General features: G+C 38.3%; 3 protein-coding genes across 6 annotated transcripts; 2 read left to right on the forward strand and 1 right to left on the reverse strand.

Annotated features, from left to right (window-relative positions):
• Nucleotides 1-4,729: 4,729 nt before the first annotated feature.
• Nucleotides 4,730-16,852, forward strand: twz (BTB/POZ domain-containing protein twz). Its single transcript, XM_011316839.1, has 5 exons — nucleotides 4,730-4,814; nucleotides 10,623-10,709; nucleotides 11,091-11,306; nucleotides 15,359-15,564; nucleotides 16,165-16,852. The coding sequence occupies exons 2-5, from the start codon at nucleotides 10,681-10,683 to the stop codon at nucleotides 16,611-16,613; spliced, it is 900 nt and encodes a 299-aa protein (XP_011315141.1). The 5' UTR covers nucleotides 4,730-4,814; nucleotides 10,623-10,680; the 3' UTR covers nucleotides 16,614-16,852.
• A 1,555-nt stretch (nucleotides 16,853-18,407) lies between these two features.
• LOC105274041 (transcription initiation factor TFIID subunit 4) lies at nucleotides 18,408-25,466 on the reverse strand. 4 transcript variants are annotated; one of them, XM_011316843.1, is made up of 10 exons: nucleotides 24,425-25,466; nucleotides 24,044-24,256; nucleotides 23,098-23,220; nucleotides 22,682-23,014; nucleotides 22,279-22,425; nucleotides 21,925-22,190; nucleotides 21,688-21,854; nucleotides 21,479-21,609; nucleotides 21,111-21,293; nucleotides 18,408-20,940 (listed from the first exon to the last, which is right to left on the reverse strand). In XM_011316843.1, the coding sequence occupies exons 1-10, from the start codon at nucleotides 25,442-25,444 to the stop codon at nucleotides 20,659-20,661; spliced, it is 2,865 nt and encodes a 954-aa protein (XP_011315145.1). In that variant the 5' UTR covers nucleotides 25,445-25,466; the 3' UTR covers nucleotides 18,408-20,658. The 4 variants fall into 4 exon arrangements, with proteins under 4 accessions (XP_011315145.1, XP_011315143.1, XP_011315144.1 ...); XM_011316841.1 differs by having other exon boundaries at nucleotides 23,104-23,220; nucleotides 23,981-24,256; XM_011316842.1 differs by having other exon boundaries at nucleotides 22,279-22,419; nucleotides 23,981-24,256.
• Nucleotides 25,467-25,585: 119 nt separating this feature from the next.
• On the forward strand, nucleotides 25,586-27,564 carry LOC105274043 (thioredoxin domain-containing protein 9-like). The gene is made up of 3 exons (XM_011316844.1): nucleotides 25,586-25,673; nucleotides 26,670-26,739; nucleotides 26,953-27,564. Exons 1-3 carry the CDS (start codon nucleotides 25,633-25,635, stop codon nucleotides 27,430-27,432), a joined length of 591 nt encoding a protein of 196 aa, XP_011315146.1. The 5' UTR covers nucleotides 25,586-25,632; the 3' UTR covers nucleotides 27,433-27,564.
• Nucleotides 27,565-27,874: the final 310 nt, after the last annotated feature.

Raw genomic sequence — 27,874 nt, forward strand, 5'->3', positions numbered from 1 at the left:
TAGTATTGAAGTTCAGAATCGAAATTCCCATCATTTCAGTGGAAAAAATGAATTTGTTTATAGATTTCAGGCATTTTTTTATGATCCAGTGAATTTTCGAAATTTTTTTCAAGTAAATTCAGTTGAGTCGAGGGAAATAAGTGAGAATTACTCACGCCATTTTTCTTCTCAGTTGAAAAAAATGAAGACCAGGCAATTTAAAAATCGAAATTTCTGTGGAATTTATTAGAAAAAATTGCTGGAAAGGTAAATTCCAGTAATTTATTACTGATAATCTCCTAACTTTCAGCAGTTAATTATAGTAAATTAAAAGACTCAACTTATCACGACGAAAAAAAAATAAATAAATGAAAAAATAAAAAAATTGTAGTCGCAAAACCGTAAAAAGTCCATATTTACCAAAAATTACGGAAAAATAGATAAATGGTAGTAAATGTTAAAAAAAAAAAGTCAACACATTGAAAGAGGATGAAAGAAGTAAACTCCAAAGGAAAGGCGCAAAAAGAATGATTTCCAATGGAAATGTTGGAGTCTGAGCCTTGAAATACGTAATAAGCATGATTGTCGGTACCGCAAGGCTGGATATCCACTGGGAGGTGGGTGTTTACACCCTGAGGTGCATCCCACGGCCATCCACGGTCTCTCTCACGTGAAATCTACCCTCTCTCAACGCAAAACTCGTAAGACCTCGTGTTTTATTCTTACATAAGGTACCAAACGTGTAGCAACCTCGAGGGCGCATTCCCTGGACGGGGCCCGGTCTCTCAAAATGATTCACAGCCCCAGGTAATTTACATTCGCTTGCGTGGGTGATCGCTCTCGCTGTACCTTCGTAAATACCCCTCTCCACCGAGCCCACCGAGCTCCCAGTGAGAAAAGGTTAAACATACACTCGAGAAAACAGCGGATATCAGTGGATTCGGATGGATAGCTCCGACACGCTTCGGTATATCGAGGTATCGAGGGTGAAAACAATATTTTACTGAAAAATCTATTTTTATTTTTTGTCTATTCATTTCAATTGTCAATTCGTTGAACTACTCTGCATTATCATCGATTTATGCTATAAAATTCCCGTATTTTTATTTCAACCGATTTTATCAGGAATTTAGTAAATTATTCTGGAATGTGTCCTTATTTTAATTGAAAAAACGATTTCACTCCTAGATTTTCATCAATCCATTCTATCATGAATTTGAAATACTCTGCATTATGTTTCATTTTTGCAATAAAAATCGTGAGTTTGCGAAATTACAATAATTACAATATTTCAGAGATTAAATGAATCGAAAATTTTTTTACATACAGAATAAAAATGGCAAATAACCGGGAGATTTGAATTTTACAGGTAAAAATTCCCCGCGTACTGACTAACAACCACAACTCTGGTTTTTATTTACAATAAAAAATCACTCGAAATTATAGGTATTCACGAATCGAGAGTTTCCGTTCTCATTAGTTATGATCTAGGATTTATTCCTCCAGGCGATATGCCCTCCTCCCCCTACCTCCACGGGGGGTAAATTATATTATTAAGAAAAACGAAGAGCTGTCTGAAAATTGTTATTAAAAATTAGATGTATGTACAGGGTAATTCTGATCTAATCGGAATTATTCGCAAGGCTGGATGGCGAAAATAGGAAGGGAAAAAGAGATGAATGGCCCTGAGCTAGCACGGACTCCCGGGGAGTTCGATGGTTAGGATGATAGGGTATTCTCCCTGATCGGTGGGGAAATCCTCAGATATATTTTAATGCCTCGAGGAAAGAAGTACAGAAAAATGCTGTCTCGTATTACGGAGGGATAGCCCAAGGGCTCCACGACTTTTTCCCCGAAATGTCAACGACTATTTCGCTTCGATAGTTCCACCGATTGTTTTCGCTTTTAAATTTCGCGGCATCGTTTAAACTTCATCCGATGAGTTCCATAACTTCTATCACCAATGATAAATTCCGAGTTGACACCTCAAATAAAAAAATCTCCACCACTCATCATTGTTATTAATAATAATTAATAATAAATGAATATTTCCGTTTACCTTCGATGGAGTGGCAGTGATTTTAGTTCGACGAATTAATTCTTTCTTGGCATAATAAATAATTCAGCATTGAGAGCTGACCCGTGGCAATTTTCCTGTAGGATGTAAAAAAGGGTGTATCAATTTTTCTTTTTTTTATCAGACGTACGTCGATGTTGCAGAGAGATACGAGAGTATAAAAAAGCCCCGCAAGGAAGGCTGATGGCCTGTGGGTGAAGGCGACCCGTTTGAAAGACACGTCGAGAGGACGAGGGGTGAAAGAGTGAAAAGTGTAAAGGGGGTAAAAAAAAAAGAGATAGTGATAGCTCGCCCTAAAATATGTGGAGCCGAGGGCGACTCGGACTCTCATCGTTACATCCTGGCGGCCCTGGGGCAATCCTCCAGTGTACCAGAGCCGCCTCCTCTGGTAAACCGTATGATACAAAAACCTCGCATTATTTTTCGAGGAGACCACCCCCCGGAGGGCCTCTGTGACCGCCATTACCTCCCAAAGACGCCCGACTTATCAGCAATGAAAAATAAGAGAAATTACCAATAATAAAAATGCAATTTTGCGGGCTCCTCCGACGCGAGATCTCTTCCACTTAACGCAGTCGACAGCTGGAAATAATAATCCTGGATCAATCATCGGACGAATTGACTCAGGAATTTTGGGCCACTTGAATCAGAGGGGAATTACCATTTTGGGACTCATACGATTTGGCAGTTGGTGACATTTCGCGGGGAGTGTCGTAGGAATTTTTTATTGAATGAGTTTGAATCCTATTTTTATTACTTGACGATGCTTGACTCAAGTATTATTAATACTTTGGAAGTGTATGTGTTTGAATTGATTTTCTGGACTTGAAAAATTGACACTTGAAAAATTTATTGAAAAATTCAGAAATTTCGCGATAATGAAAATTCCCGAAAAGTGGAGAGTTCTAATTAGCGAACCTCCCGCAGATCCTTAATGAGGGCGAATTAACCCTTAAAGTAATAAATGGAATAACTTAAATTTTTTTTCCACTATGTGACCCTTAATCACGTGAAATTTTCCAGGAAGTTTTCCGGGAGAATCAAGTCGGGAAAATCAACTTGAATTAAATCGACTTGCCCTTCAATTCAAGTCGCACATTAAAATCAAGTTGAAACTTCGAATTGACTCAAAACTTGATTCAGGGTGGAGTGTCTGTGAATAGATCAATGTTAAAGTAGATAATTCAGGAATTTTTGTCTCTGACGAATTCCCCGGTGGTGGTTACGTATGTGATGCACCTAGTTGCGTTGGCGGTGGGTTTGGAAGTGCCTGGGGCACTTCTGAAACGATGTTGTCGGCCGTGGCCGTTGGCCCCTGCGGCCACGACGCTCGATACGACAGTGTATGGACGATATTTTCCTCTTCCTCGTGTTTACTTCGAGCTGGCCCTCACTGCGGATCCCTCTTTGGTGCATTATTCCTGATGGCCAATGGCATCTCCCACTCTCTCTGGATATTTTACGATGTGGCGCTCCTCCGGGAGTTTATCGCAGTCCAGGGCTAATTGGTCAGTCGAATTTTGGGATTCGAGGGGATCGAGTTAAGCGGTTTATTGCGGGGGTTAACGGGTTTCAGGGTGGAAAATTGTGGCCTCGTATTGCTTGGGAATAGCTCTTGAAGAAGAATTAAACAACGATCAGGATGGCGGTGTAAATCAAGTTGAAAAATCGGTATTCAGACAGTTGGAGTCAATCAAGTGGTGAGTCGAGTTGATTTGTGAAGAATTGACAGCTTAAACCGAGTTTCATTCGGAGGGATAAAAATGAGATTGATTTAAAAAAAAAATAGACATAAGAAAAGGAGGGATCAAAATGTCGGTTTGATTTAATTCCATTTATCAACTTGATTCAACTTGATTTGTCCTCTTGAAATTTGAATCAAGTAGTCTTCAACTTGATTCAACTTGATTTGTCCTCTTAAAATTTGAATCAAGTAGTCTTCAACTTGATTCAACTTGATTATCCGGTTTGAAGTGTTTATTCTCGAGATAAAAATCTTTTCCACTCATATCATTTCATAAATTGGAATGAAATAAGTCCGAGTCATTCGACTTGAATCGAGTCAATTCTTCAACTTGATTCAACTTGATCATCCAGTCCGAGACACTTGGAAAAAAATTCTCGAAAACCCTTTTTCCCGTCACATAACGCCATAAATCATAATCAATGAACTCCAAATGACTCAACTTGATTCAAGTCCAAGCATGATTTGTTCCGATGAACGGTACCTCTGGAGATAAAAAAATAGGTGTGGTAATGGGGTTCTCGAGGAAGCGATGGGGGTCGACGGGGATGAAGCGGATGGAGAAGTAATATTCAATAATGAATCGTGAAATTTGACGCGGTGGCGAGCGCCAGGGCAATCTCCCAGGCGCCCAGCGCCCTGCGCCCTGTACCCTTCCACTTCTTCGTGATCGAGGCGCGAGTCGCACAAGTCCTTCCTTTTTTTTTTTTATTTCTTTTTCGATTCATTCCAGTACAAACGATTGTGGAAGGGGGGGATGAAGGCGACGTGCGCGCGTGCTCAATAGTTCCAGCAAATGTGCCTTCAGTTACTGAGAGACCGTCGAACCGCGCGTTTCGCACACACCGGGTACCACGTGACCATCCACCCCACGTGGTGAATTGAACCGATTATTTTTAGTGGGTGAATTCAGTGATTGGGCTAATTGAGGGTCAAAGTGAAGCTGGAATCGAATATAATCGACAACGTGGAGGAGACTAAATCCGTCAACCTGGAGCCCGCTTGTCACAAGAGGTGAGATATCCAGAAAAAAAATGTATCGATTCGGTAAAACTCGATTTTATCCGGTAATTGGGGTAGAGTATTTTAATTGGTGGTGTAAATAATGGGGGAATGGCTCAATCGGCTACAAATCTTGACAAATGGCGCTATTACTTGGAGATAATCGAGGATTATCGAGGAGTTGTGAGTCACGGATTGGAAAGGCGTGCGATAATTAATAAAGCGGGGGAATCGATAAATCAATTTGATGGCGCGGGCTTTCTTCCGCGGTGTCGGGAACTTTCACGGTTTGAGCTCGCGGAAATATTTATCCATAGGGATTCACGGCTACTCTATCGTGACCTGTGAACCTGTTGTTGGAGGGTAATTATCGGTGGTAATTAGAGGGATTGCTCAGGCTTCTTCGGTTGTCTGATGGGTTATCGGGATTCTCCGGGTGGCATTCTATTTTTATTTACTCTTTCTTTCATTGAGAGAATTAATTAGTTTCATCGGATTTAATTTAATTTTGCAGAATCTATTCCTGTGAATTTTCAGGGGATGCGATATTTATTAATTACAATTCTATGAATTTTTTAATTAAAAGGGATTGTAATAAATTTTGAGGAATTCCCGGGGGTTCTTTTGGTTTTGTGGAATAATTGAAAATTTCCCGTTTCAAGAATTTATAGGCGGTGATAATCAATTAATTTGTTGTGCAATGAGAAATGCACTTTCTCATTTTTCATATCGGGTGTAATTCTCTTCTCCCATCATGCAAATTATTCTCAAAATTAATGACATTTTTCTACCCATCTCTTTCCAACACTCAAAGAGATCCCGCCGATAACTCCCGATCGATCGATTTTGCCTCGTTCCCCGGATAAAAATCCCCAACTTTCACAAAAATAATAAATTCCAGGAGATTTTTTCCCGACACTCAACCACCGAATTAACGAAATTTTTCAACTCCAACATCCGGAATCCATTGGATCATTCGGTCTGATGGCGAATGACCGATCGCCCGGAGGGTCAATCCCCGAGGCAATCCCCTGGCAATTGCCGTAATTAGTGAACCTATTCTCCTCATCCTCATCTCAAATTTATTCATGAGGGGCCCGACATTCCTCAAGCCCCCGAAGACGTCGCACATCCCCAAAAAACGTAAACAAACAACTCCACGAAAAAAAAAAAAAATCCAATCATTAATTAATCCTAAACATGTCCCTGAACGAGGTCAACTCGTCACTCACCCGAGGCATCCAAAAAAAAAAGAAAAAACTTAATTAAACTCGAGAATACCCAACCTGGGGAATTAATTTCCTCTTCCACGAGGGAAATGTGGAGTCGAGCACTGAAAACGGAAAGACTGGGGGCCGAGTCCCGAGGGCTCTCATATTATTTTCCCTTCTGGTCCTTTTATTTTTCCTTTTTTTCCTTTTTTTTCCTTTTTTTTCTTTTCCGTGACTGTAAGAAGTTCTTCAAATTTACAAGAGGAAGGGAATAAAAAAAAGTGAGTCGGGGTTTAAAAAATCGGTGGTACGTCAGGGAAAGACGGAATAAAAGAGGGGACGGAGGGGTAGAGGATGGGGGGGGGGGGGGGGGGGGGGGGGGGGGGGGGGGGGGGGGGGGGGTAGGTATTCCTTGGCTGGTGCCCTGAAGGAAAGAGGAAGGGAAGAATTTTGTTGAACCAAGGGCAGATGGAAAGAACCGAAGGAGATGTAAGGGTGGAAGGTTGGAAGGGGGTGGTGGGAGGGGAAAGGGGACTGTGGGGTACGTCGCACTGTTGGAACCCCCCGGGGCATGTGGCCTGGGGCCCGGACGAGCTCCACAGCTAGTGCTCTCAGTTGCCGTAATTAGAACAGATGCCCCCCAGGTATTTCCCTCTGGCTGTACCCGAGTCTCTGGTGAATCGAAATTATTCATGAAACATGCCCCACAGGTTTTTTTTTTATATATATTTCATTTATTTATCGAGAAATACTTTATTTACGCACAGGGATTTTGGATTATGGGATTTCCTTCGGAAATATAGGAGTTGGGGTTTTGGGAAAATTTTTAGGGGTGAATCTGGGGGTTAATTAGGGGAGGTTGTGATTTTCGTTTAATTGGGATTTTTGGGGGTGAAACTGGAGGTACGTGGAATTTATTTCGATTTGAAGGGAATATTGGGAAGATTGTCATGGACTCATGCGGATGAATAATTAATTTTCTGGTGGAATCAAATTTAGTTCTGAAAAAACTCGATAAAATATTCAATTAAATTGAATCGTATCTCATAATTGAATAAATTCCATTTCAATAATTGAATCATGCTTTATAATTGGTTTTGCAAGTTGTTTGAACCAATTTTAAACAATTCTCACATAATCTTCAATTGTTGTCAGAAATACTCTGCATTAATTTTTTAATCATTCTTACGTAGTCCCCTACGATTGGCAATTCAATTGATTTCAGAATTATTTTTAAACAATGTTTTAATAATTTTTACGCAGCCTCCAATTGTTATCAGAATTAATTTGAATGAATTTTAACCCAATTAACCGACAATTTCCAATCGGTGTGAAAAGTAGTTGAAGTTCTCCGGAGTCAGTACAGATTAATAATATTTTTCCATGTCCTGAGTTTCCGTTTGCGTGGTTAAGTAGGTGAGTAAGTGGAGTTGGACTAGGCGAGGATGAAATGGAGCAAGACATGCATTGGCGCGTGTCGGGAGTGCCTCCGTGCGTCTAATGTCGTGCCAAAAAGGAAAATGTGAAAAATGATAAATGAATGGAAAAAGAGGGGATAGAAGTTATATCGGTGTAACCACTCGTCTCGTTACTTGAGCCTATGTTTCACTGGGTCTCTCACTGTTCCGCATTATACAGAACACATCGTGTGCCCGTACACAAGGTACAAACCCGATGAGATTTACCGCCGCTTTCCGTTCTTGTACAACATGCAGACCTGCACTGCTGCATGCTGAGTCTGCGCTGCACTGCTTGCATAGGTCACGCGTTACGAATTTCACTGTGGAATGCTGGGATTTGCTTAATGATATATACCTCGGGATATTGAAACAAGAGACCGAGTGAATGTTATTTTCCTCTCTAGTTTATATAGATTCGCCAACTTCGCATTTTTATCTAGCTAAATCACCGCAGTCTAGCGAAAGTCAAATCATCCGATTTTTTTTTTCCCTCTCGAACTTTTTTTGGGGTTCAATTCAATTTCCAGTCCTGTAATTAAATTACTGTAATTATTTGTGATTGATGTTTTATGAGATCAATTGTTATTATGAATTATTGGTGTTTTGTGGGATTATGTTATTGTTGGTTGCAATTGCTTGTTAGTTAAGGCGATATTTTATCTTTTTTTATCGATTTTCATTTTATGTGATTCCATTTGAATTTAAATATTCTAATTATTATAATTATTGTGAGTTTACTTTATGATGCATTTTATTGATTTGTCGGTTGAAGAATTTGGAATTTAATTTCAATGGAGAAATAGTTGAGTATTCAAGAAATTTACTGAATTATATTAACAGAATTGCAATTAAATCCGAAGAAAACCTGAAATAAATTTGAAAACATCTAAAAACGGAAATAAAAAATCAAGTACAATTATTGTCGCAATGAAAGACGAGAGAAATCAACAGTTACAGTTGCAATATCAATATTTTCGCGTACGATCGGCAATTTATTTCCCCACTGATTATCAAATGTTGCCGGCAAACGCAAAAGCCCGTCGGGGGGTGGGATAAGAGGTGAATAAAGCGAGGGACATGGAAGGGAGACTAACCACGAAGACCGCAACAACGGGTTTAACCCCGAGGGGAAAACCAACCCGTAGTAGGTCCAGGTATGAGAGAAGAGTAGAAACGCTTCAACGTTTTTACAATGCCCCCGGCGACGACAACTCCGAGGCGATATTCCCTACCACTTTTCTCTCTTTGTCTTACTTGGCATCCGCTGCATCTTTTTTTTATGTATAATATATATGACGACCGATACATAATCCACCTCTTTTGAGGTTGTATCTCACCATTCCACACTGTTGCCAGTATTCTACATATGTATGTTTGGATGGTACGACGAGAGGACATCGTTTGCCCCGGGGACCAAAATTTTTCGTTCGTCCTAAAATGCAAATTTCGCTCCTACAGATGACCCATCCGTAATTATCATTTTTTTTTTCAGGTTTATTTCTTGCTTTTTTCATCATGAATTCTCCGACATTTGCTCATCATTACTTTTTCCATCAATTCTTCCTCTTTCTTCCTCTTTTTTCCCTTCCACCCCTTCCACCCCTTCCTGCTCCTTCCACCTCTTTCCACCCCCTTTTTTCAACTTTTCACCCGATTTTTAACGATTAAAACAAAATTTTCAACGACTCATCGTCCATTTATTATTCATTCTCATCGTAATTGTTTAATATTCGACGTCAGAGTTGCATCGACCCATTATTTTCGGGGGCATTTCGCTAATGGCTAAATGTTATTTACGATGTTTATTCAGTCGATTTATAAATACCATTTGTTTTTAATTTATTCAATGTATTGGAAATTTCACCGCAACCGCTCGACCATTCGGTGAAATTGTTTTTTTTTTTACTTTTTTAATTAACGGGGGAAATTTATAATTTGCCTTTTTGCGGTTCGTGGAGTGGATCGGGTTTTTCGCTCGGGTGTTTTTGGGGGACTTTTTTAATTGGTATAAAAATTGAATTGTTGTGGTTACGCCAATGGTTTAGTTGCATGAGAGATCGTGTTGTTCGTGGGCGGATGAACGTTCTCCATCACCATTCACGACTTAGAGCAGTAAATAAAAGTCGCTCAAATCGTAAATCCCCTGGGTATATACCACGTCTTCATATATTCGAGGTGAAGGCATGTATCGATGTTAACACGAACAAAAATTATTAAAAAGGCGGTTTATAAGGCAGTTGAATTTCCCGTTAAATCTCGGTAAGAAATTATGCGAAAATTCTCGGCGTTAAATAATTTTTATGGAGATAAAAAATACTGAGGAACTCCTCAAGTTCTCATTAAATATGTACCAGTGTAATTCTCGGGGTTGAATTATTTTAGAGAATAAAAATTAATCGCTGGAGAATTCCACTTTTACCGCGAAGAAACATTTTCTTCTCCGCATTATTGCATTTCGCGTATTTAAATAATTACTTTATTAACTCTATTCATTATTCATGAAATCCCAATTAGAAAATTCGTAATGCTAATTAATCCATTCGAACAATTTTTTTTCTACCTCGAGAAATTAATTATAAATTATTAATTCTAATTATTAACCGATCATTCCAGAATTTTCTTGATCTAAAATAAAAGCTAATCAATGCGATCCTAGATTATCGGATAATTAATAATTGAAGGATATTAACGCGTCACCAGATTATTTACCCTGCAAAAAATTTGCGAAATTATTTATTGTCAGATGAGAAATGAGGACTAATTAATTCAATCGTAAAATCTTGGCATGATCAAATACTGTAGTTTTTTTACGCGAGTGTAAAGTGAGACGAATTTATACAGCGAATACAGCGCGTGCCGACCGGTTTTAATCTGCGTGGGTCCCAGATTTATAATCTATGTACGTCAGATCGAATATATCTCCTCCCATTGGATCCCAAATGCTCGACAAACAATTTCCATCTTCATTTTCCCGTTAAATATTGTCACACCGCTAATTGCCTTATTAATACGAGTATGACGTGTTTACACGAGCCCCTGCTAAAGCTCCATTGACTATTCAATGAGCCATGAATACCTCTATTGTTCTCCCCTCATTACCATTCACTATTTTCACGTGTTGAAATTGAGAAGAGATTTTATATTTGCAGGCGGAAATGTGAGGCTGACGGGAAGGAAGTGAAGGCCGAGCTGACGGCCCAACGCAATATGTTTCCCAGCGCTCAAATTAAAATGAGGTAAATATCCTTAATTAATCTAATTATAATATTTAATCAGCCCCTGAACTGACACTGAATGAAATTTCTCCAATTCACCGATTCATATTAGAGTCCAATTATTCAAAACTAATTGTCCATGACCAATTAAATAATTAAATAGTTGATTTTATGGAGCAAAACATTTAGTTCAATTATTATTTCAAATTAATAAATGAGATTAATTGATGGATAGACAAAAAATTAATATAATTCTATTAATATAATTCTATCAGAAAATTAAATTAAACAAATAGTTAATTATTATGTATAGAGATTAGTTTTTGGTGGTACATTTGATAAATTTTTTCTCTCTGATTAATTGATTAGTTATTGATTCTAATATTGATCTAATGTCGAAAGTATATTTGTTAGATTGCTGTCGCCAAGCAGTTCGCCAGCAACATCACCAACGATGTCCAACTCGTCATCTCCAACACCCCCAACCCAACCACCACCCACTTACAATCAGAAAATGACGGGAATCCCCTGCGTCGCCGCAGCTTCCCGTTACACAGCCCCAGTTCACATCGACGTCGGTGGAACTATTTACACTTCTTCATTGGAGACATTGACAAAGTGAGTAACTAACATTTTATTAATAATTTTTCAAACCGGGAATTACAGGTAACAGGTAATGAGGGGAATCCCGTCATTTGATTTGGATTTAATTATAAAATTCCAAATTATATAACAAAAAGAGGTTTTTTACTCAAACATCTTTGAAAATATATAATTCTAAGTTTTTCGGTTTTAATTAAATAATTAACGAGAGTTCAAACATTATTAGGAATAATAAACCATTCAAGACGATATTATTATTATTAAATATAGAGAGAGATATTGAATTTTTCACGGGTGATCAATTAACTCAAGATAATAAATTCTTATTGACTAATTAATCGATAAAATGATTTCGTTAATTAAACTCTGAATTGCGATAGATTTCTATTCGAATTCAATGTGTGACGGTTTGATTTAAATATATAAATGTCGCCGAAATATCGGAAAAATAATGATCGATACCGTTCTCGGAATGGGATACGAAAAAATGTGAAAAAGAACATGAGGATGAGCGTTGCTCCCTCATTATCAGCCATTGACCGTATTTCCTCTGGTGGAAGTTGTCCAGCCTGTCAATATAATTTTTATCAACACTCAGAGTCCCCCTTTATAGCCTCCAAATGATAACAATTTTTCCAACGACCAGTCAAACCGATTATCCCGTTTTTTTTTCTCCTCTCCGAGGTTTCTCCTCTAGCCGCTAGTGTAATTCGTTCTTTTTTTTTTCAATTTGTTTCCGCAATTTCGTTATTCGCGTTGCGTTAGTCATTCTCAATAAGCAATAAAATAACGATCGTAGAACTTCATCTGGCATACATTAATGTTAACATAAGAGACACTCGAGCTTCAGCGATGCAGAACGATTGCGAGATATCCCGTACTAAATTTCTACAACTTCCAATTCACCTATCGCTGAAAACGTACGAGATGCCCGTCCCCTTTCTCGTGAGAGCCTTCATTAGCCTCCGTTATACATATAAACTTTTATTTTATTTTATTTTATTTTCATAAACCAACGGCGATGCCAGCTACACCGGGGGAAAAGCAATACGACAATCCGATTTCACAATAAAGTTATTAGTCCCCTATACCGGTCTTTCACTGAAATTTATTCCCCGATGAAAAATATATTTTAATCACGATATTTAATCAAGTATACTTTATGCTTGATTCAAGTATATTATTTTGGAATATACTATTTTGATAACTGATTAATTTTTGGATTTTCCAATTTTTTAAAGACGTTGTTATTTTTTTTTTCTTTTTTTTAAAGACAATTGTTATTGGTATTGCATTGAGAATTGAATGTGCTTGAATTGGGTGTTAAGTATACTTTGTTCTTGATTTAAGTACATTCAATTTTCAATGGAATATCGATAAAAATTGTTTTTTTTTTAACAGAAATAAATGGTAACAATGGTTTTTTTTATTCCAAATATAAACAAATTGATTATCCATTAAAGTTGGAATTCAAGTTTCAAGTTCCAACATCAATTAATTGATAATCAACTCGATAATTTCCCTTTTTTTCACAATTAGCGCGGGATAATTAAATTGAAAATCAAGTATTTTTTCATTTGTAAATATTAAAATCTTCTGAGCGCTAAAGTTGAGTAAAAAGATAAGGATAAAAAATGTTTCTCCTACCGAAATGATTTTTTTTTAATGTTTTTCTTACGATTTCCTCCCCACCGATGATTTTCTATGATTTTATATGTATTAAAACGAGAGCAGTGCCGATTTCTGAGTGATGTGAGCCGATCGTTTAGCATTTTCCCATAGCTTCGAACGGATCTGACCCGGGATCGGACCTCAGTCTTTTATACATTGGGCCCAACAAATGCCCCGAGGTAATCACGTTCCCTCTCTCTCCCTTTCGTTAACTCTGTCTATTCGGCCCTTTTTCCGATGTTTCTGTCGCTTTTTTTGGGATCATTGTCTGGGGATTATTCGCAGTCTCGTTCTTAGTTGCGAATTATTTGGGGGGAAGCTCTAGATTTTTTTTTTATATTTTTATTTCGGAGATCCGTGTGAATTTCGTTGGGGAGGATTTGTGCGCCGAATTTTTGCTTTGTGTCTCCCATTTCTTTCACGAACGTTTTATTTATAGTATAGCCGAGTCAAGTTGACTCAAGTCAAGTCTTCGACTTGAATTAACTTAAAAAATCGATTGGAATCAAATATTAAGTAAGAGTGATACGATCGGCTAACAGATTAATTCAGTAAATTATTTATTTATAGTGGGACCAAGTCAAGTTGATTCAAATTCATTCAAATTCATTCAAATTGATTCAAGTTGATTCAAGTTCATTCAAGTCATTTCAAGTCGAATCCATTGACTTGAATCAACCGGAAAAATGGACTTGACCCAAGTATCAAGGATATCAAGGAATAAACTCTTAAATCAATCCGCCAGCGGTTATTTTTTGGATGCATCTCTGACACTCAACTTCTAGAGAGAAGGAGAGCCGTGTGAGAAAAAAAAAATATTAAAGTCCTTGAAGGTCGAGTCTGGTGGAGGTATCCCGAGGTACATCCTCGCGAAGTCGAGATGCCGGGGGCATGATCGCGGCCCGTCGTTATTATACGTTATCACAGTGAAAAGGTATGGGAAGAGGCCCCAGGCACCAAATAGGTGGTACCACCCCCGTACCTCTCACACCCTCGCCATCCTGGTGCCATAACCCACACTCTCCTCCCCTATTATATGCAAAATATCCTATAGGTACCGACCTTGATGTCCTCCGGGCGACTTTTCAGTCCTCCAGTTTACCTCACATACAGTTTTACTATTTGCATGCGACACGTTAAGGGCGAGCCAGAGGAAAAAAATGAATTAAAGTATCTCTCATTTCCGTTAGAACTCCAGATGATTAAACCGGACGTTCTCTCTCTGCTATTGCCTCGGGGATTAACATCCGTTCCGCCAGCTTTCACGAAAATGATAGACCGCGTATGTACCTTCGAGACCATCACCGTAGGCACTACGACGAGCAGTTGGCTCAATGGAAATACTTGAGTTCTAACTTTTTTTTTTCTTTCAAATCGGGGTAATCAGGGTAATCAGTAGGTGGACACCTTCGGGCCGCAGATCGTCAGACCGCAATCTGAAAAAAAATCCACCGTATCTGTCAAAATTTAATGAGAAATTTGAGACTTGCTATTATTTTTTACGTTAATCACTGGGAAATCCGTGGATGGGTAATTGTTGGTATTGATTTCAGGGGAATTACTTTTCTGGGGTAATTACCACCTGCACTAGGAATGCAACGAGGCGAGAGGTTTTGCGGCATGAGTGTTAATTGCGGGAAGTAGATCTGGGTGTTTGTGGTCAGACCTTTCGGAATTTTTCGAATTAGCTGCAATTATTATATAATTAATTAAGCAACCAGTGACTAAAGTATTCAACAATAAACATTCCTATATAAACAACTGAACTATTTCAGGTGAAAATATATAAACAATTTATATATGTATATTTATATATATATGAAATGCGCATCGCGTCTCGTGCTAGTCTAATTAAAAATGCATTAATTAACAATTCAATGAATTCAGTTTTAATAGAAAGAAAAATGATACAAATAATAAAAATGAATAATAATAATTGGTTTTAATGGAAATAGTCAAGCTCGTTTTGTTGAGTAATGTAGAAAAAAGATTGAAGTGAAATAATAATAAAGTTTGGTTAATTTTTCGTTGTAAATGATGTCCTGGGGCGCAGCTGAGGGGTGCGCGTGTCCTATTTTCAGAGCGATGATACTAGCCAACGGGTAAAATAGTGCAGTTAATTAAGGTAGAAAAGGAGAAGGTCGTCGTCGTAAGGTGCAACAGCTGCAGAGTTAAAGTTACCCTGAGGGTAAAAATTGTGGCCCTCGGGATATTCTTGAGTGAGCAGGTGCCGATATACTACGGTCATCTCACCTGCCACCCAATTGACTCCTCTACCCCAGAGGCTCGACGAGACACTCATTCGGTTCTCCACCAGAACCTATCGTTAAACTCTATTAAAGTCATCACCGCTGTAATGAAAATAAAAATGAGAAAATTTGTTATTCTGCTTCTAGGTACCCCGAGTCGAGATTAGCTAAACTCTTCAATGGAAGTATTCCGATTATGCTTGATTCCCTGAAGCAGCATTACTTCATCGATCGGGATGGCGGCATGTTTCGACACATTCTCAATTTTATGAGAAATTCACGTTTACTCATTCCTGATAATTTTGCTGATCTTGATTTGTTGCTTGAGGAGGCACGGTATTTTGATATTGGACGTAAGTTTTTTTCTGGTTTTTTAATCTATTGTTTATCCTTTTGTTTTAATTAATTCGATTCGCGGGTTTGTGCATCGATGGGAAATTACACAAGTGGCATTTTAAAAAACTTGGAATCTTTAATAATTGATTAATTAATTTGTTGGGGTCCATGTGACGCTGAAACCGTTAACAAATCATAAATTGAATAGTTTTTCATTGAAATTGAATTTAAACTCGGAAAATTGGAAATTCAGAATATAGATTAAAAAATCGGTAAATTTTCTCAATAACGAGGAGAGAGAATGGGAAACTCTTAAACAACTCGCACTGAAAGCTATTGAATATATAATTAACCGCATGAATATTTTAGCAATTAATTTAATCAAGTTTCCATAATAAAATCACAACTGACAAAATACCGATAAATTTCATAAATTGCAACTAAATAAATACATCGCAATTATTCCAAACTGCAAACCGAACGACATTCAATCAAAAATATTTATAACAATCCAATAATCCCGAATATTGTTATTGATCCCCTAGAGTTATTATTTTAATAATATTAATGATTAATTCCCCGACTATTTTAATGTGTAATTAATGAATTATCGGCAGCGCTGTGCAGACAATTGGAGCAGATGAAGAAAGATCGTCTGAAAAATGGCGCGATGTCGCCCCCAAGTCCACCCTCCGGTCAGACAGGTAGAGGTCCAGCATGTCGTGATGATAAAAAAAGTGGAGAAGCTTACGAATGCGTCGCTCTTCATGTGAGTCCAGACCTAGGTGAAAGGGTGATGCTGTCCGGTGGACGATCACTCCTCGACGAAGTCTTCCCTGAAACAACCCAGGCTGTCATCGACGCGCGTTCCGGTGTTGCCTGGCACCACCAGGACACACGTCACGTCATCAGATTTCCTCTCAACGGTTTTTGCAAGTTGAATTCCGTTCAGGCAATCACGAGACTCCTGAATGCTGGATTTCGAGTAGTCGCTAGTAACGGCGGAGGTGTCGAGGGTCAACAGTTCTCCGAGTACCTTTTCGTGCGCCAGGGGTGCAACACCTGACAGACAACATCCGTCAGCAAAAAAAATTTTTAGATCTCTGGGGGACTGGGGTTTTCTTATTGGCTCGGGTCAACTCGACCCCACCATATTTAAGAGTGTACCTTATGTAATTTATACAATCGACAATTATTCATTAATGTAAATATCAGTTTAAAGAAAATTTCATGTTTATAGGTATATTGATGTACTTGGGTACGAATTGAAAATAAAAATTTATAACTTTCATTGAAACATTTAAATCTCAACCGATGGATTTTTCAACTCAATTGATTCAATCTATTCTCCACAGAATTGTATTTTTGTTAAATTTCCGGATAAACTGGGATGCAATAAAATAGATAAAATAAAAAAATATCGATAACCACATCATCACCCCATCATCCCCTATATAAAAAATTGATTAAAAACAGTGGAGATCATGACGTGTAAACCTAATTCGGTGGTAGAAATGGTTTGAAATTTTTTTTCAAGGGATTGGATTTTTGTTAAAATTCAGGGTGAAATGGGAATGGGGAAAAAGCGTATTAACGCTCCTTGTTGGGAATCGCTGGAGCTTTTCCCCCTGTTGTGTATTTGGACTGACCCAATTAAGGGAATGACAGGTAGGGATTTGGTGCTGTGGTTCTGAGTGCGCCCGGGATAACCAGTAACCACGGTGTAAGGGATAAAGCGAACAAACGTTAGTGCCTGTGGCTAAGTTACTATGGTTACGAGTGAACTCAATATCCGCGTTTACCCCCGCAGGGGTTTAACACTGCCTCTGGCTGTCATCCCTTGGAAAACCCGAGCGAAGCGCCTAGCTGATTATATTCCATTTCTCAATTGCCCCACGGCCACACCAACGCGCCATAGGTCCTGGGGTATATCCTCAATACATCCACCGACACGTGGAGTAGCCGTTGGCGTCAAGCCTTCAAGACAGGTTGAAGCACAGTGAGTTCAGGGGAAATTAATACCCAGGCATTTTGGCTTCATCCGACTGTTTGATTCCACTCCACTCTATTTTCATTTTATTTGAATTCTCTACCCCCTTTGCGTTCGCAGTTTTATCTCCATGATTTGAGTCATTCTCCAGTTTTTCATAACATAATGACAAGAAATTCTCATTTGAGACTAATTAAGATTACAACTGATGAATAACTTATTAATGATTTGATTACTTTTAATTTTTCGTTTTCAATAGTCTTGAATAATTTTTAATAGGTGGCATTTATAGATATTATGGAATTTTTTAAATATTGAATATCAATTATGGAACTGTTGTTATCACACTTGACAGGAGGGATTATTATGAATTAAACAATTCTACAGTTCTTTTTTAATAAATTTACCCGAAGAGGAATGCCTTGAACATTCGAAACGTGCAGTTATATTGTTGGGATCTTCTTCAAATTTTTATAATCATCTTTAATGAAGAATTTGAACAAATAAAATAGATAATTCGAGAGTAATGAGAAGAAAATTAATACAAAACAGGGGATTAGTTGCGGAGGGTGGAATTGTTAAAGGGTGGAGATTTATTTTATTACCAATTGGCTGGGAAAACAATTGTTTTGTTTTTAATATTTATTTCTTTCACGTCATCTTTTTTCTCTTCTCTCGAGCTAGATCAGCTTAATTCATTACAATTTGTAAAAATATTATACTGTACCAAAACAGCTATTACCATTATTTTTACATGTATTCATGTATCTGTAATTCCACTGTGGTGTGGCAGTATATAAGGAGAAACACCCCTACGACAATTTCATCTCCCCTGTCTATATATTGTTATCTTTTTTTGTTTTTTTAGTGTTTTTTTTTACCTCTCTGAAAATCTTGAACGCTTCACATAATATTTTACAGTAATCGACAGTACGTGAGGATTAATCATCGTTAATTAGTTGGTATTATTAACTATTATTTACAGTGTGGAAACGAGTGTTACGCACGCAATTTTAATTGTTATTCAATTCAAATCTTCGACGAGACTAGTTCATCGAGTGAATGAGATGCGTTTTAAGGGGAACGTAAAATCACAGTCACGCAGAGGAAATCAGTGGCGAAGATCTAAAATGAGATCATTTCAATCTGTTAAGTATCGATTAATCTGAGAACTATTGATTGTACGGAAAAATGCAAAAAGACCTTTTTTGTGGACAATTTCATAAGCTACAAAAAAGTATTTCAACATTTCCACCTCAAATCGATAGATTCCCAGATAAATCGATGATTAAATCGACTTTCGACTATTCCCACTTTAGCACTTTGTTACTGAAATAAATTCCACTTGATTGCAGAAAGTGCAGAATTTTAAATTAATTTCTTGATTCAATTTATCCTTTTGATTTCAGTATAATGATGCATTCTCAATTGCGTGCAATACAATGATTGTCATGCAACTCAATGTTTCCTATTCGAAAGTTGAGGAGCAAGGGAATGAAGCGATTCGAGATATTCTTAAAATACTGAGGAAATTTAATGATTCTGAATCGTTTCACCTCTTGACCACTAAATCATAAACACAATTTTTATTCTTGTGATTATTTTCGTCGAAGCTTCGATTTACCTTTCTCGTCAATTATCTTTACATTAAACTGTACATTGCAACTATACAAACAACATGTCTCGATGAACGAAACAACTTCAATTCAATCACTTGTGAGGGGTAGAACTGACGATTTTTTTTTCGAGTCTTCACAGTGACATCGCAGGCGGATAGAGTCGAAAAATTAAAGCGTATGCAGTGGATTTTTACTCTCAACTTTTATTCTTTTTAACTGTAATTTTTTTTTTATTTATCTTTAGGTGAACCCTTCGGGTCCTTTTCTGTATAAAAAGTGTGACCTTCAACTTTTTATTTATATCAGTCAGTGGTACAAAGGATTGCTCACTCGCATTCTCCCAACTTGTTGAATCGTTGAGAATTGAACAGAAAATAATTACGAGAAAATAGAGATAGACTAATGATGACAAATTAAAGACTAATGCTTTTGTTCTCAATTACTTTACTAATATAAATCAGGTACACGATTGTTTTTATTAAATTTTCACGACAGAAGTAGAAAAAGCTTTGATTACTGATGTGAATGAAGACAAAACTTTCAATTAAAGTGCTGTAAAAATAATCGTGTTTAATCATTTCATCATCTAATGTTATTTGTACAAAGTATTCTTCCTTTTAAATAAAAAAAAAAACGTAACAGCTAACTCCCTCAATTCCATAAACACTGATAACGTAGATTGCAACATAATACGCCGATAACAATTTCCCATCACACGGTGGAGAATAATCGAGTGGCTGTAATCTGTTGTACCAACATGACAAAATTATTCCTACATTAATTATTAATTTTTTTTTAGTAAATTTTACGTGTAATGTACAATTTATTCCATACTTTTTGGACAATGTGCTACCTCGTACTTTACAATCCGTTAATCATTCAATAATTGCAAAAATATCTTTCTACTAACTTAAAGGAGAAAAAATTGTCATAAATCAAAGAGCGGAAAACCTAGAAATAAAAAATCTACACCGGTTCAAGTAACCAGTGTCCAAAAGTACAGGTCAAATTATTCACGATGCTGAGGCATACATAACGTAGCAATGTACATCACTTCTTACTGAAACTAGAAAACACAATTGTCCAAACCATCATAATCACCTCACCATGAAGACCACTCACTCACATTGTTTCTGTTTCATTTCATTTTCTTTCTCATGAAAAATAAAGAGCAATCTATATTATATTACATTAAAAAATTTGTTTTTTTTTTCAGTCATTTACATTAGTGGGAAGTTTTGCATTTATCTTTGTCAAATCGACATGATTAAATTCCTCCTTCAGGGATTTTGGAAATGAAAAAGTGAACCCACCATGTCGATCACATAACGAGTGATTTATAATGTTTTCTTTAAAAAATTGTACGCAATTTTAATCCCTTTAAACATTGCAACATCGATGCAGTGCCAGATGAGGTCCACTGAGTCCAGCTCATGCAAGACCACGAGAGTTGATCGCCAGTTATTGGGCGGGTAACTAGCGTTCCTGCCCAACAAAGTGCATCACTTCAGGTATGCTTTGTAGAGTGTTGTACTTCTACACGTCTCTTTCTCCTGCTCCAGGAGAAACAGTAAATCCCGGAAGTTAACTCGTTTTAAACGTGGCCTCAGTGGCATCTGCCGGTTCATTCCGGTTGCCGAGGCTAACAAACCACTGCCACTTGTGCCTGAACTGCTTCCTGTACCAGACCCATCCAATTTTGGCTTTTTACGGGGTCCAATTGCCTGCAGTGCTGTCAGGTTTGCCTCGCGCTGACGTAACTCCTCCATCTCTGCCCGTTGCATCTATATCCGAATTTATTCATCTTGTATTATCTTTACATCAATTTTAATTCTGCTAAATGTCCATTAACCTAGACCTATTGTTTTTAAGGAGAAGCGTCATTTAGTATGCCCGCTGAATCGTTTGTTCGTTCAACGGTTTAACGACAGGTTTATCAACTCTAGAAATTTACCTCTTTGGCCTTTGCTTTCAACTTGGCCTGCTCAGGATCCTCGGTTTTAGCACGACTCTTGGCAGCTCTGAGGAGGAGTTCACGCTCTTGTTCTTCGTGCCTTCTGCGCTCAACCCTGTCGAGCTCCTCCAGGAATTTCAGTTGGGCTCGCACATCTTGCGTCACTTCGTATCTCGGATCAACCTGAAAAAATCGAAATAATCCATTAATTGCAGCTTATGAAATAAAAGTAAGACAATTGAAAATTAACAGTTGTATTAATTTATCGTAAAAACAACAAAGGACTTTTTTGGAATCCATTAAATTCCTGAAAAAAAAAATCTCTTATATTTCCCCCGTAAAATCAATAGTACCATAATTAGCCTCACCTTAATGAGATCTATCCGATGCTCTGCAATAACCGCCAGTTTCTCCACCAAATTTTTTAATCTTTCCTGAGTTGCATGTGATATTAACGCGGCTACTTCTTGATTGGGCTCTTCCAATCCATAACTAGTTACTAAAATCAATAAAACAGAACGATGAATTTGTAATTATCATGGTAAGGATGAATCACCGACTTAACAAATAATTTTACCAATTTGTTTAATCCTCTGCTGAAGGGGTGACACATGAAGAAAAACTTCGTCCTTACACGATCGTATCTGTGTACCAACGAATTCGGTGGATCCAAGGATTCTCTGAGACTCCTCAGCGAGATTCACCCCTCCCATTGCTGCTACATCGTTGATGTCGTCGTCTCCCCTGAGGGAAAAATTGTTCTCGTAATTTTCACCGTTAAATATGAAAAATCATTTGATAATTGAATACTAACGTATAGCCTGCCGACGAAAAAGTCTTTTTTTCTTTCTCTTTGATCGCTGGTTTTGGCGTGAGAGAAGGCACAATGGTTTTGCTAACAGTAGTGGCGGTGTTGACAGTTTTACCTTGGGTAACAGGTGTTGTTGTTTTAGCAACACTTGTCGTTGTTACTGGTACTTTTTGTACAGTTGGAGTGGATGATCGTACACCCGCAACTGCCACCGTTGATTTAACGGTGTAAGGCGTAGGGGTGCGGACTATTGTCGTTACTGGTCGTATCTGTATTGCAATTTAATCATCATTTATCTATTTATTTATCTCCAAATGTGGACTAAATCGAGAGGTTTAGACTCTTGAATACAATTACCAGTCTCTGTTGAACAGTTTGGGGTATCCGAGGGGTCGGAGTTGTGACAACTCCAGCTGGAGGTGCCATCACTCTCAGAGGAGCTGCTGAACTCGTCATCACAACAGGAACTGACTGGGCCACTGCCACCGTTGGCCTTATCTGATTCTTTGTAATCAAATTTTCATTTCATTTTTCTAATTCACGATTTTCACGATTTTTCACGGAATAACTCGGAATCTATCAGAGATATTGAAATTTTCATTCTTAACTCTTTTGTAGAGAACAAAAAGAGTTACAAAAAAGGTCCTAATAAAAATTTCAGGGTCTCCTTCAGATTCCGAGATATTTGGCAAAGTGTAAAGCTCAAATGTTGAATTTTCGTTTTTATTGGAGACAAAATGAAAATGAGAAGATAATTCACCTGTTGAATTTGAGATGCCGTCGTTGCTATTGAAAACACAACATTTGGAGGTGGTGGTCTTATTCCCTCGATGACCAATTCTCGTGTAACTAGTGACTGCCGCAGCAATGGCAAACTTTTCTTGAGAAAACCAATGAGACATGGTTGTGGTGATGCATTCAATAATTTCTCGAGTCTATCACAAAACTCCTCGGGTTCAACTCTAGTATCAATTAACTCTTGTATCAACGTCCGCACATTACGTTCCACTTGCTTAGGTTCCCGACTAGACAACTCTAACAAGTTTGCTAAGAATTTACGACACTTTTCTTTGGTATTATCAGTGGTTTGACGCTGTGAAGAAAATCATTGATATTGTTAATAACTGTTGGGAGCACCAGGACTGGACTGGGGAATTTTGTGGAGTTGATAGTTACTTTTACCTGTGCGGGAGTTTGAGGGGTTTGAGCAGTTGTTGTGGGAGGTGTTACAGTCGTTGGAGCTGCTGCTGTTACTGTGGCCGGTGTTACCGTCGTAGTTGTTACTATCGGAGCTACCGTCTATCAAAGAAAAATATATTGATATATTCGAGTGATTACTGGCTCTAGCGGAATAACTTGTCAATCCTCAGGAAAATCAAAAAATAATTTTGAATGCATTAGCCAGACAAATAGAAATGCAGAAATATCGAATGAATTTCGAGGGGAGGAATAGCAGCTACTGATAAAATAAACAGCCAACAATTCCATTTATTTTTATTTAATCTTGTCATTGGTGCATGTGAATCCGGGGTTTTCCCGAATTTTTGGTCAATTTTGGTGATAATTTATTCGGTTTTAATGGCAGATGAACTCGTAAGGTAATTATTCAACTTGAGACGCACTCGTATCGTACAAAGACCCAATTTCATGTGATTTAATGAAATCCTGCATTATAATTATCGCGTGAATCAAGCGTTATTACTCCCGAGAGCCTGATCAACTGCTTCAGCATTATATCCTCCAGAAAAAAAATGTATAAATGACTACACTACGCAAACCTCATGCAGAGTAATCCTCTCAGAGCGTCTCCCTGAACTCTATCCATTACCATGCAGAGGCTATTGACTACAGAAATTCTGGAGATCTCGGAAAATCCCCAGAGCGTAAAAACTTGGTATTCAACCAAAATCCTGAAATCTCACCGACATTCCATGGAAGTGTAACCAAATAAATATCAACAAAAATATTAATGAATAAACTGTAAATAAAATTGATGAAGAAAAGAATCTACAGCGAGCACTACATTGAGTCTGAACGATTTGGTATGAGAGTGCGTCACCTGAACGGGTTTTCTTATGGTGGCGAGTGGTGGACCAGTGAACTGTGCGTTCAGCCTACTTACAGCTGGTACCGAGGCAAGACGATAAGTTGTTCCAGCTGGTGGGCCAATAACAGTGTTCCCGCCAATACTGTTGGCAGTGACAGCACCACCACCAGGTGTTCCAGCCGTGGGTGCTGGTCCGACCCTCAGCAGTTGATACTGTCCATTCTCAGTTTTAACGATAAGATGACCCTGGGCACCAGAAGCAAGACCCTGAAGAGCTTGAAGAGTGATCTACAAGAATAATTCGTTTTACCGATGTCTCCACATCAGTTAAGCCCTCAATACGTCAGTTGATTCATTAATGAATGTTCCGATGATATTTCAAATGGGTAGATGATTTTGACGAAGTAATGACGTGATAAAAAGTAAGAAAAGTAAGAGAGGCATGGAGGGACTCACCCCAGGTGCACCAGGTCTCGTACCAACGATGTGCGGTCCCAGTACAACTCTGTTGGCAACCTGTTTGCCTGGCTGTTGTCCTGATACCGGTGTACCAGGCCTCATGGCATTGACATTGACAATCTGCACATTACTCGGTACAATAGTTGATGCAACCTGTTTACCCTGTAACGTTGTACCGGCAGTATTGCCAGTAACTGATACTGGTACTGACATTGGTACTGACACCATACCCCCCTGTGCAACACTCGTTTTAATCACTAAAGCTGTTCCAGTTGTCTTATTGACATTAGCCACATTAGCCACAGTCTGACCGCCAACAGTCTGCGTCACAGTGCCCACAACATTGCTAACAACATTTGAGGTTGTCTGGAGAACAGCTGTCTGAGCAACACCAATAGTACCATTAGCCAGTTGTCCAGGAAAGGTTATCTTGTTATTAACAACGCCAGTCGTTGCTATCACTTGTCCACCCGATGCTGGATACGATATTATCTTGACGGAATCATGTGTCTTGCTCAAGCTCTGCAAGTTTGTTTGATTAGTCGTCACCTGATTGGTTGTAACTTGATTGATGTATCCAGACAATTGTCCATGTACGTGAGCCTGAGTGGTCACCACAACCTGATGCTGCTGCTGCTGCTGCTGCTGCTGCTGCTGTACCTGATTCTGCTGTGTTGTATGTTGTAATCCTGCATTGGTAGTAGCAGCATCAACCGGCATAAGTGTTGCTGTTGCTATTGACTTTGTTACTTCCTGTGTCATTAGGCTATTCACTGATGTTGTACCACCACCATTGGCAACCCCATGTTTCTGAACACCAGGAATACTACCACCATTTGATATACCACTTGTTAATTGATGATTGTGTTGGCTCACAACAACTGTTGTTGGTTGTTGTACTGTTATACCAGGCGTTGATGTTACCAACTGCGTCTCGAGTGAACCAACAATTGCATTAACAGCGGATTCATCAACGTCCGTGCTCAGAGCTTCCTCAAGAAACTTAGCTGACGCCATTTTCTTCCAAGCTCCAACTGTTAACTGTTTTGCGCAGGCGCCTCGTGAAAATACTACCCATCGTGCATTGGTATTATCCCCACCATTTGTACATGAGTGTACAGTTTTTTGGGGTGGCCACTAACACCAGTGAATGTTACACTGTTGTCCCCCACTTTTGCCACAATAACTATTGAAATTCAGTACCAATGGCTATTACTCCAGACTCAGGCTACACAACAGGCACACGGTGACTCATTTAAACTTCAATTTTTGATTATGATTTTGAGGGAATCCAGTTTGTTTATCTCGGGGGATGAGAGACGACTTTCGGCTTGGCCTCGTGCAATTGTGTGCAACACTCGAAAACGCGCTAGAAATAATTTACCCCCCCTACCACCGCAAACTGTCTCCTTCAACCGCCCCTCCAGGTAGCAATGGCTGTCAATACACCCCAAGACAACACGTCACCCCGCCAAAACTATACACTTCGAATTTTCCGGGGGTGGAGAATTATCCGGGGATTTTCACACTCTCGGCTCCCGAGGTGGCGGTTTTTTCCCGGTTTTATCGGTGTTTTTCGACGGATTTGAGCACTGAAATACTTGGAAATTGTTGCTGTTGAGATTGTGGGGTTCGGAAAGACGCTAAAGGAAGGCGGTTTACATTTTTGCCGCGCGTGATCACAAATGCATGAGTTTTTAGGTCCAACCCAAAGAGGATTGACTAAAGTAGAGGCTCGGTTCTGGGGGTTTGAGTGACCCCAGCGGCATCGTAGTACTGCACCCCAAGAGAAAGATGTCGCCGACACCAAAACAGCGGACAAGTACCTTCAGACGTCGTACGTAGCGCTGTATAACGCCTTCTCCTCATGTGCGTTTCGTCCCCACAATTCAGCGATTTCTGGCGTTTACATTTGAATGCCAGTCGAGTCGTTTGATTTTTTTTTCTTTCCAATTGACATGAAAAAAAAAGACTATTGACTATTATTTCATAAATCAAGTAATTAAAGTGAAACTCTTTCCACGCCACCCAAGAGGTAGAGTCCTTGACGCGTTTTTTTTTAAGTGGTATCCCCTGTAGGCCTAATCCACTAAGTCAATGGATGGGAAATTATTATGATTTAAAAACCTGGAATCAAAAAAGAACCATGACATTTATTAATAATAAATAATAATGAATTAATAATAAATTCATTAATTTCTATGGATATTCTAGCTGCATTGTCGATGTTGAATGATTTCAGCAACACTGATTTGGGAGAAATATTGAACGATGATGGAAGATTCGAGGAAGTTGTCAACGACATAAAACAGGTGAATTATTTCATCGATGACAATAAATGGATAATAAGGCGGTTGTCTCATTATTTTCTTGTCTTATTATTAGATATGCGACTTACTAACTTTTCGTGAGGTTTCCTAGTTTAAAGAATTGGAATCTGAAAAGAAAGTAATTATTTAAACAATTATATAAACAATTATCAAATCATAATTGTGATTTTTATTTGTATTCTCCTTCGTGTCCAGAAAATAGCTGAGAAATTCTTATCGGGAAATACAGAAGTCGATGAATTCCTGGATCAATTCTTGACCCGAAGAAAGATAATGCATTTACGAAAGGTGAAGGTAGACAAAATGCGAGAGCTCAAGAGGAAACCGAAATCGTCAACAGGGGGTTATCCAGCAGTGAACACCTTTCGCCGCCCAAGTTTTCTTAAAGCTATTTCCATAATGTGGATGAAAATAATTCCCACGATAGCCCTCATCTCAGACAACAAGACAAAAGACTACATCGTAGGCTTCACGGACCTCGGAAATTACGACGATTTTTCCACAGAGATGATGGAGTGGAGAATAGCCCAGTCTGGTGCAATATCATACACTGGTGACCTGTTGAATCCACCAGAAAAGGGAAAGAAGCCGTCTAATCTACTCTTTGGAAACCAGAAATCAAAAACAATTCGAGGCAGAACTAATTCTGACGACAGTGGTTCTGATAACGAATGATTTATTCTCATTCGATCGAATTTTCCTAGTTATTCGCATACCATTTTGGATTATTATTATTTTTTGTACGTCACGCACACTGATAAATGATAAATTACGAATTGAATCAATCTGATCGAACACAATAAACATTTATTTATGGGTTTATATTGAATTTTTATTTGAGTTATAAATACCTTCAGCCCTCCTCATAATTAAAAACTGAAATATAAATATGTTTCATCAGGAATATTATGGAATGATATAACTTTTACATGACCTGCACACAGAAATAAATTTATAGTAGTTTTCAAAAATTGCACTATCCACTCTGGGTCGAATTTAAAGATTATTACCGCACACTGAAAAGACACACAAAACATTGGTTTTTAAAATTGTATTTAATCGGTAAATACTACGAGTATTAGGCTATGGTGCATTTACCTGGATATATGAAAGTATT

The sequence above is a fragment of the Fopius arisanus genome, unplaced genomic scaffold (genome assembly GCF_000806365.1).
Source record: "Fopius arisanus strain USDA-PBARC FA_bdor unplaced genomic scaffold, ASM80636v1 scaffold00009, whole genome shotgun sequence".
Classification (NCBI taxonomy): domain Eukaryota; kingdom Metazoa; phylum Arthropoda; class Insecta; order Hymenoptera; family Braconidae; genus Fopius; species Fopius arisanus.

Bases quoted from the DNA above. Each gene is read 5' to 3' on its own strand.
- twz (XM_011316839.1), top strand. From the start codon at position 10,681: ATGTTTCCCAGCGCTCAAATTAAAATGAG. The intron at 11,307-15,358 runs GTGAGTAACTAA...TTCTGCTTCTAG, and splicing joins TCATTGGAGACATTGACAAA to GTACCCCGAGTCGAGATTAG. The intron at 15,565-16,164 runs GTAAGTTTTTTT...AATTATCGGCAG, and splicing joins ACGGTATTTTGATATTGGAC to CGCTGTGCAGACAATTGGAG.
- LOC105274041 (XM_011316840.1), bottom strand. From the start codon at position 25,444: ATGGCGTCAGCTAAGTTTCTTGAGGAAGCTCTGAGCACGGACGTTGAT. The intron at 21,855-21,924 runs GTTAGTATTCAA...TTTTTCCCTCAG, and splicing joins TTTTCGTCGGCAGGCTATAC to GGGAGACGACGACATCAACG. The intron at 20,941-21,110 runs GTAAATTTCTAG...ATTCGGATATAG, and splicing joins TGAAAGCAAAGGCCAAAGAG to ATGCAACGGGCAGAGATGGA.
- LOC105274043 (XM_011316844.1), top strand. From the start codon at position 25,633: ATGGCTATTACTCCAGACTCAGGCTACACAACAGGCACACG. The intron at 25,674-26,669 runs GTGACTCATTTA...GAATGATTTCAG, and splicing joins GGCTACACAACAGGCACACG to CAACACTGATTTGGGAGAAA. The intron at 26,740-26,952 runs GTGAATTATTTC...CTTCGTGTCCAG, and splicing joins TTGTCAACGACATAAAACAG to AAAATAGCTGAGAAATTCTT.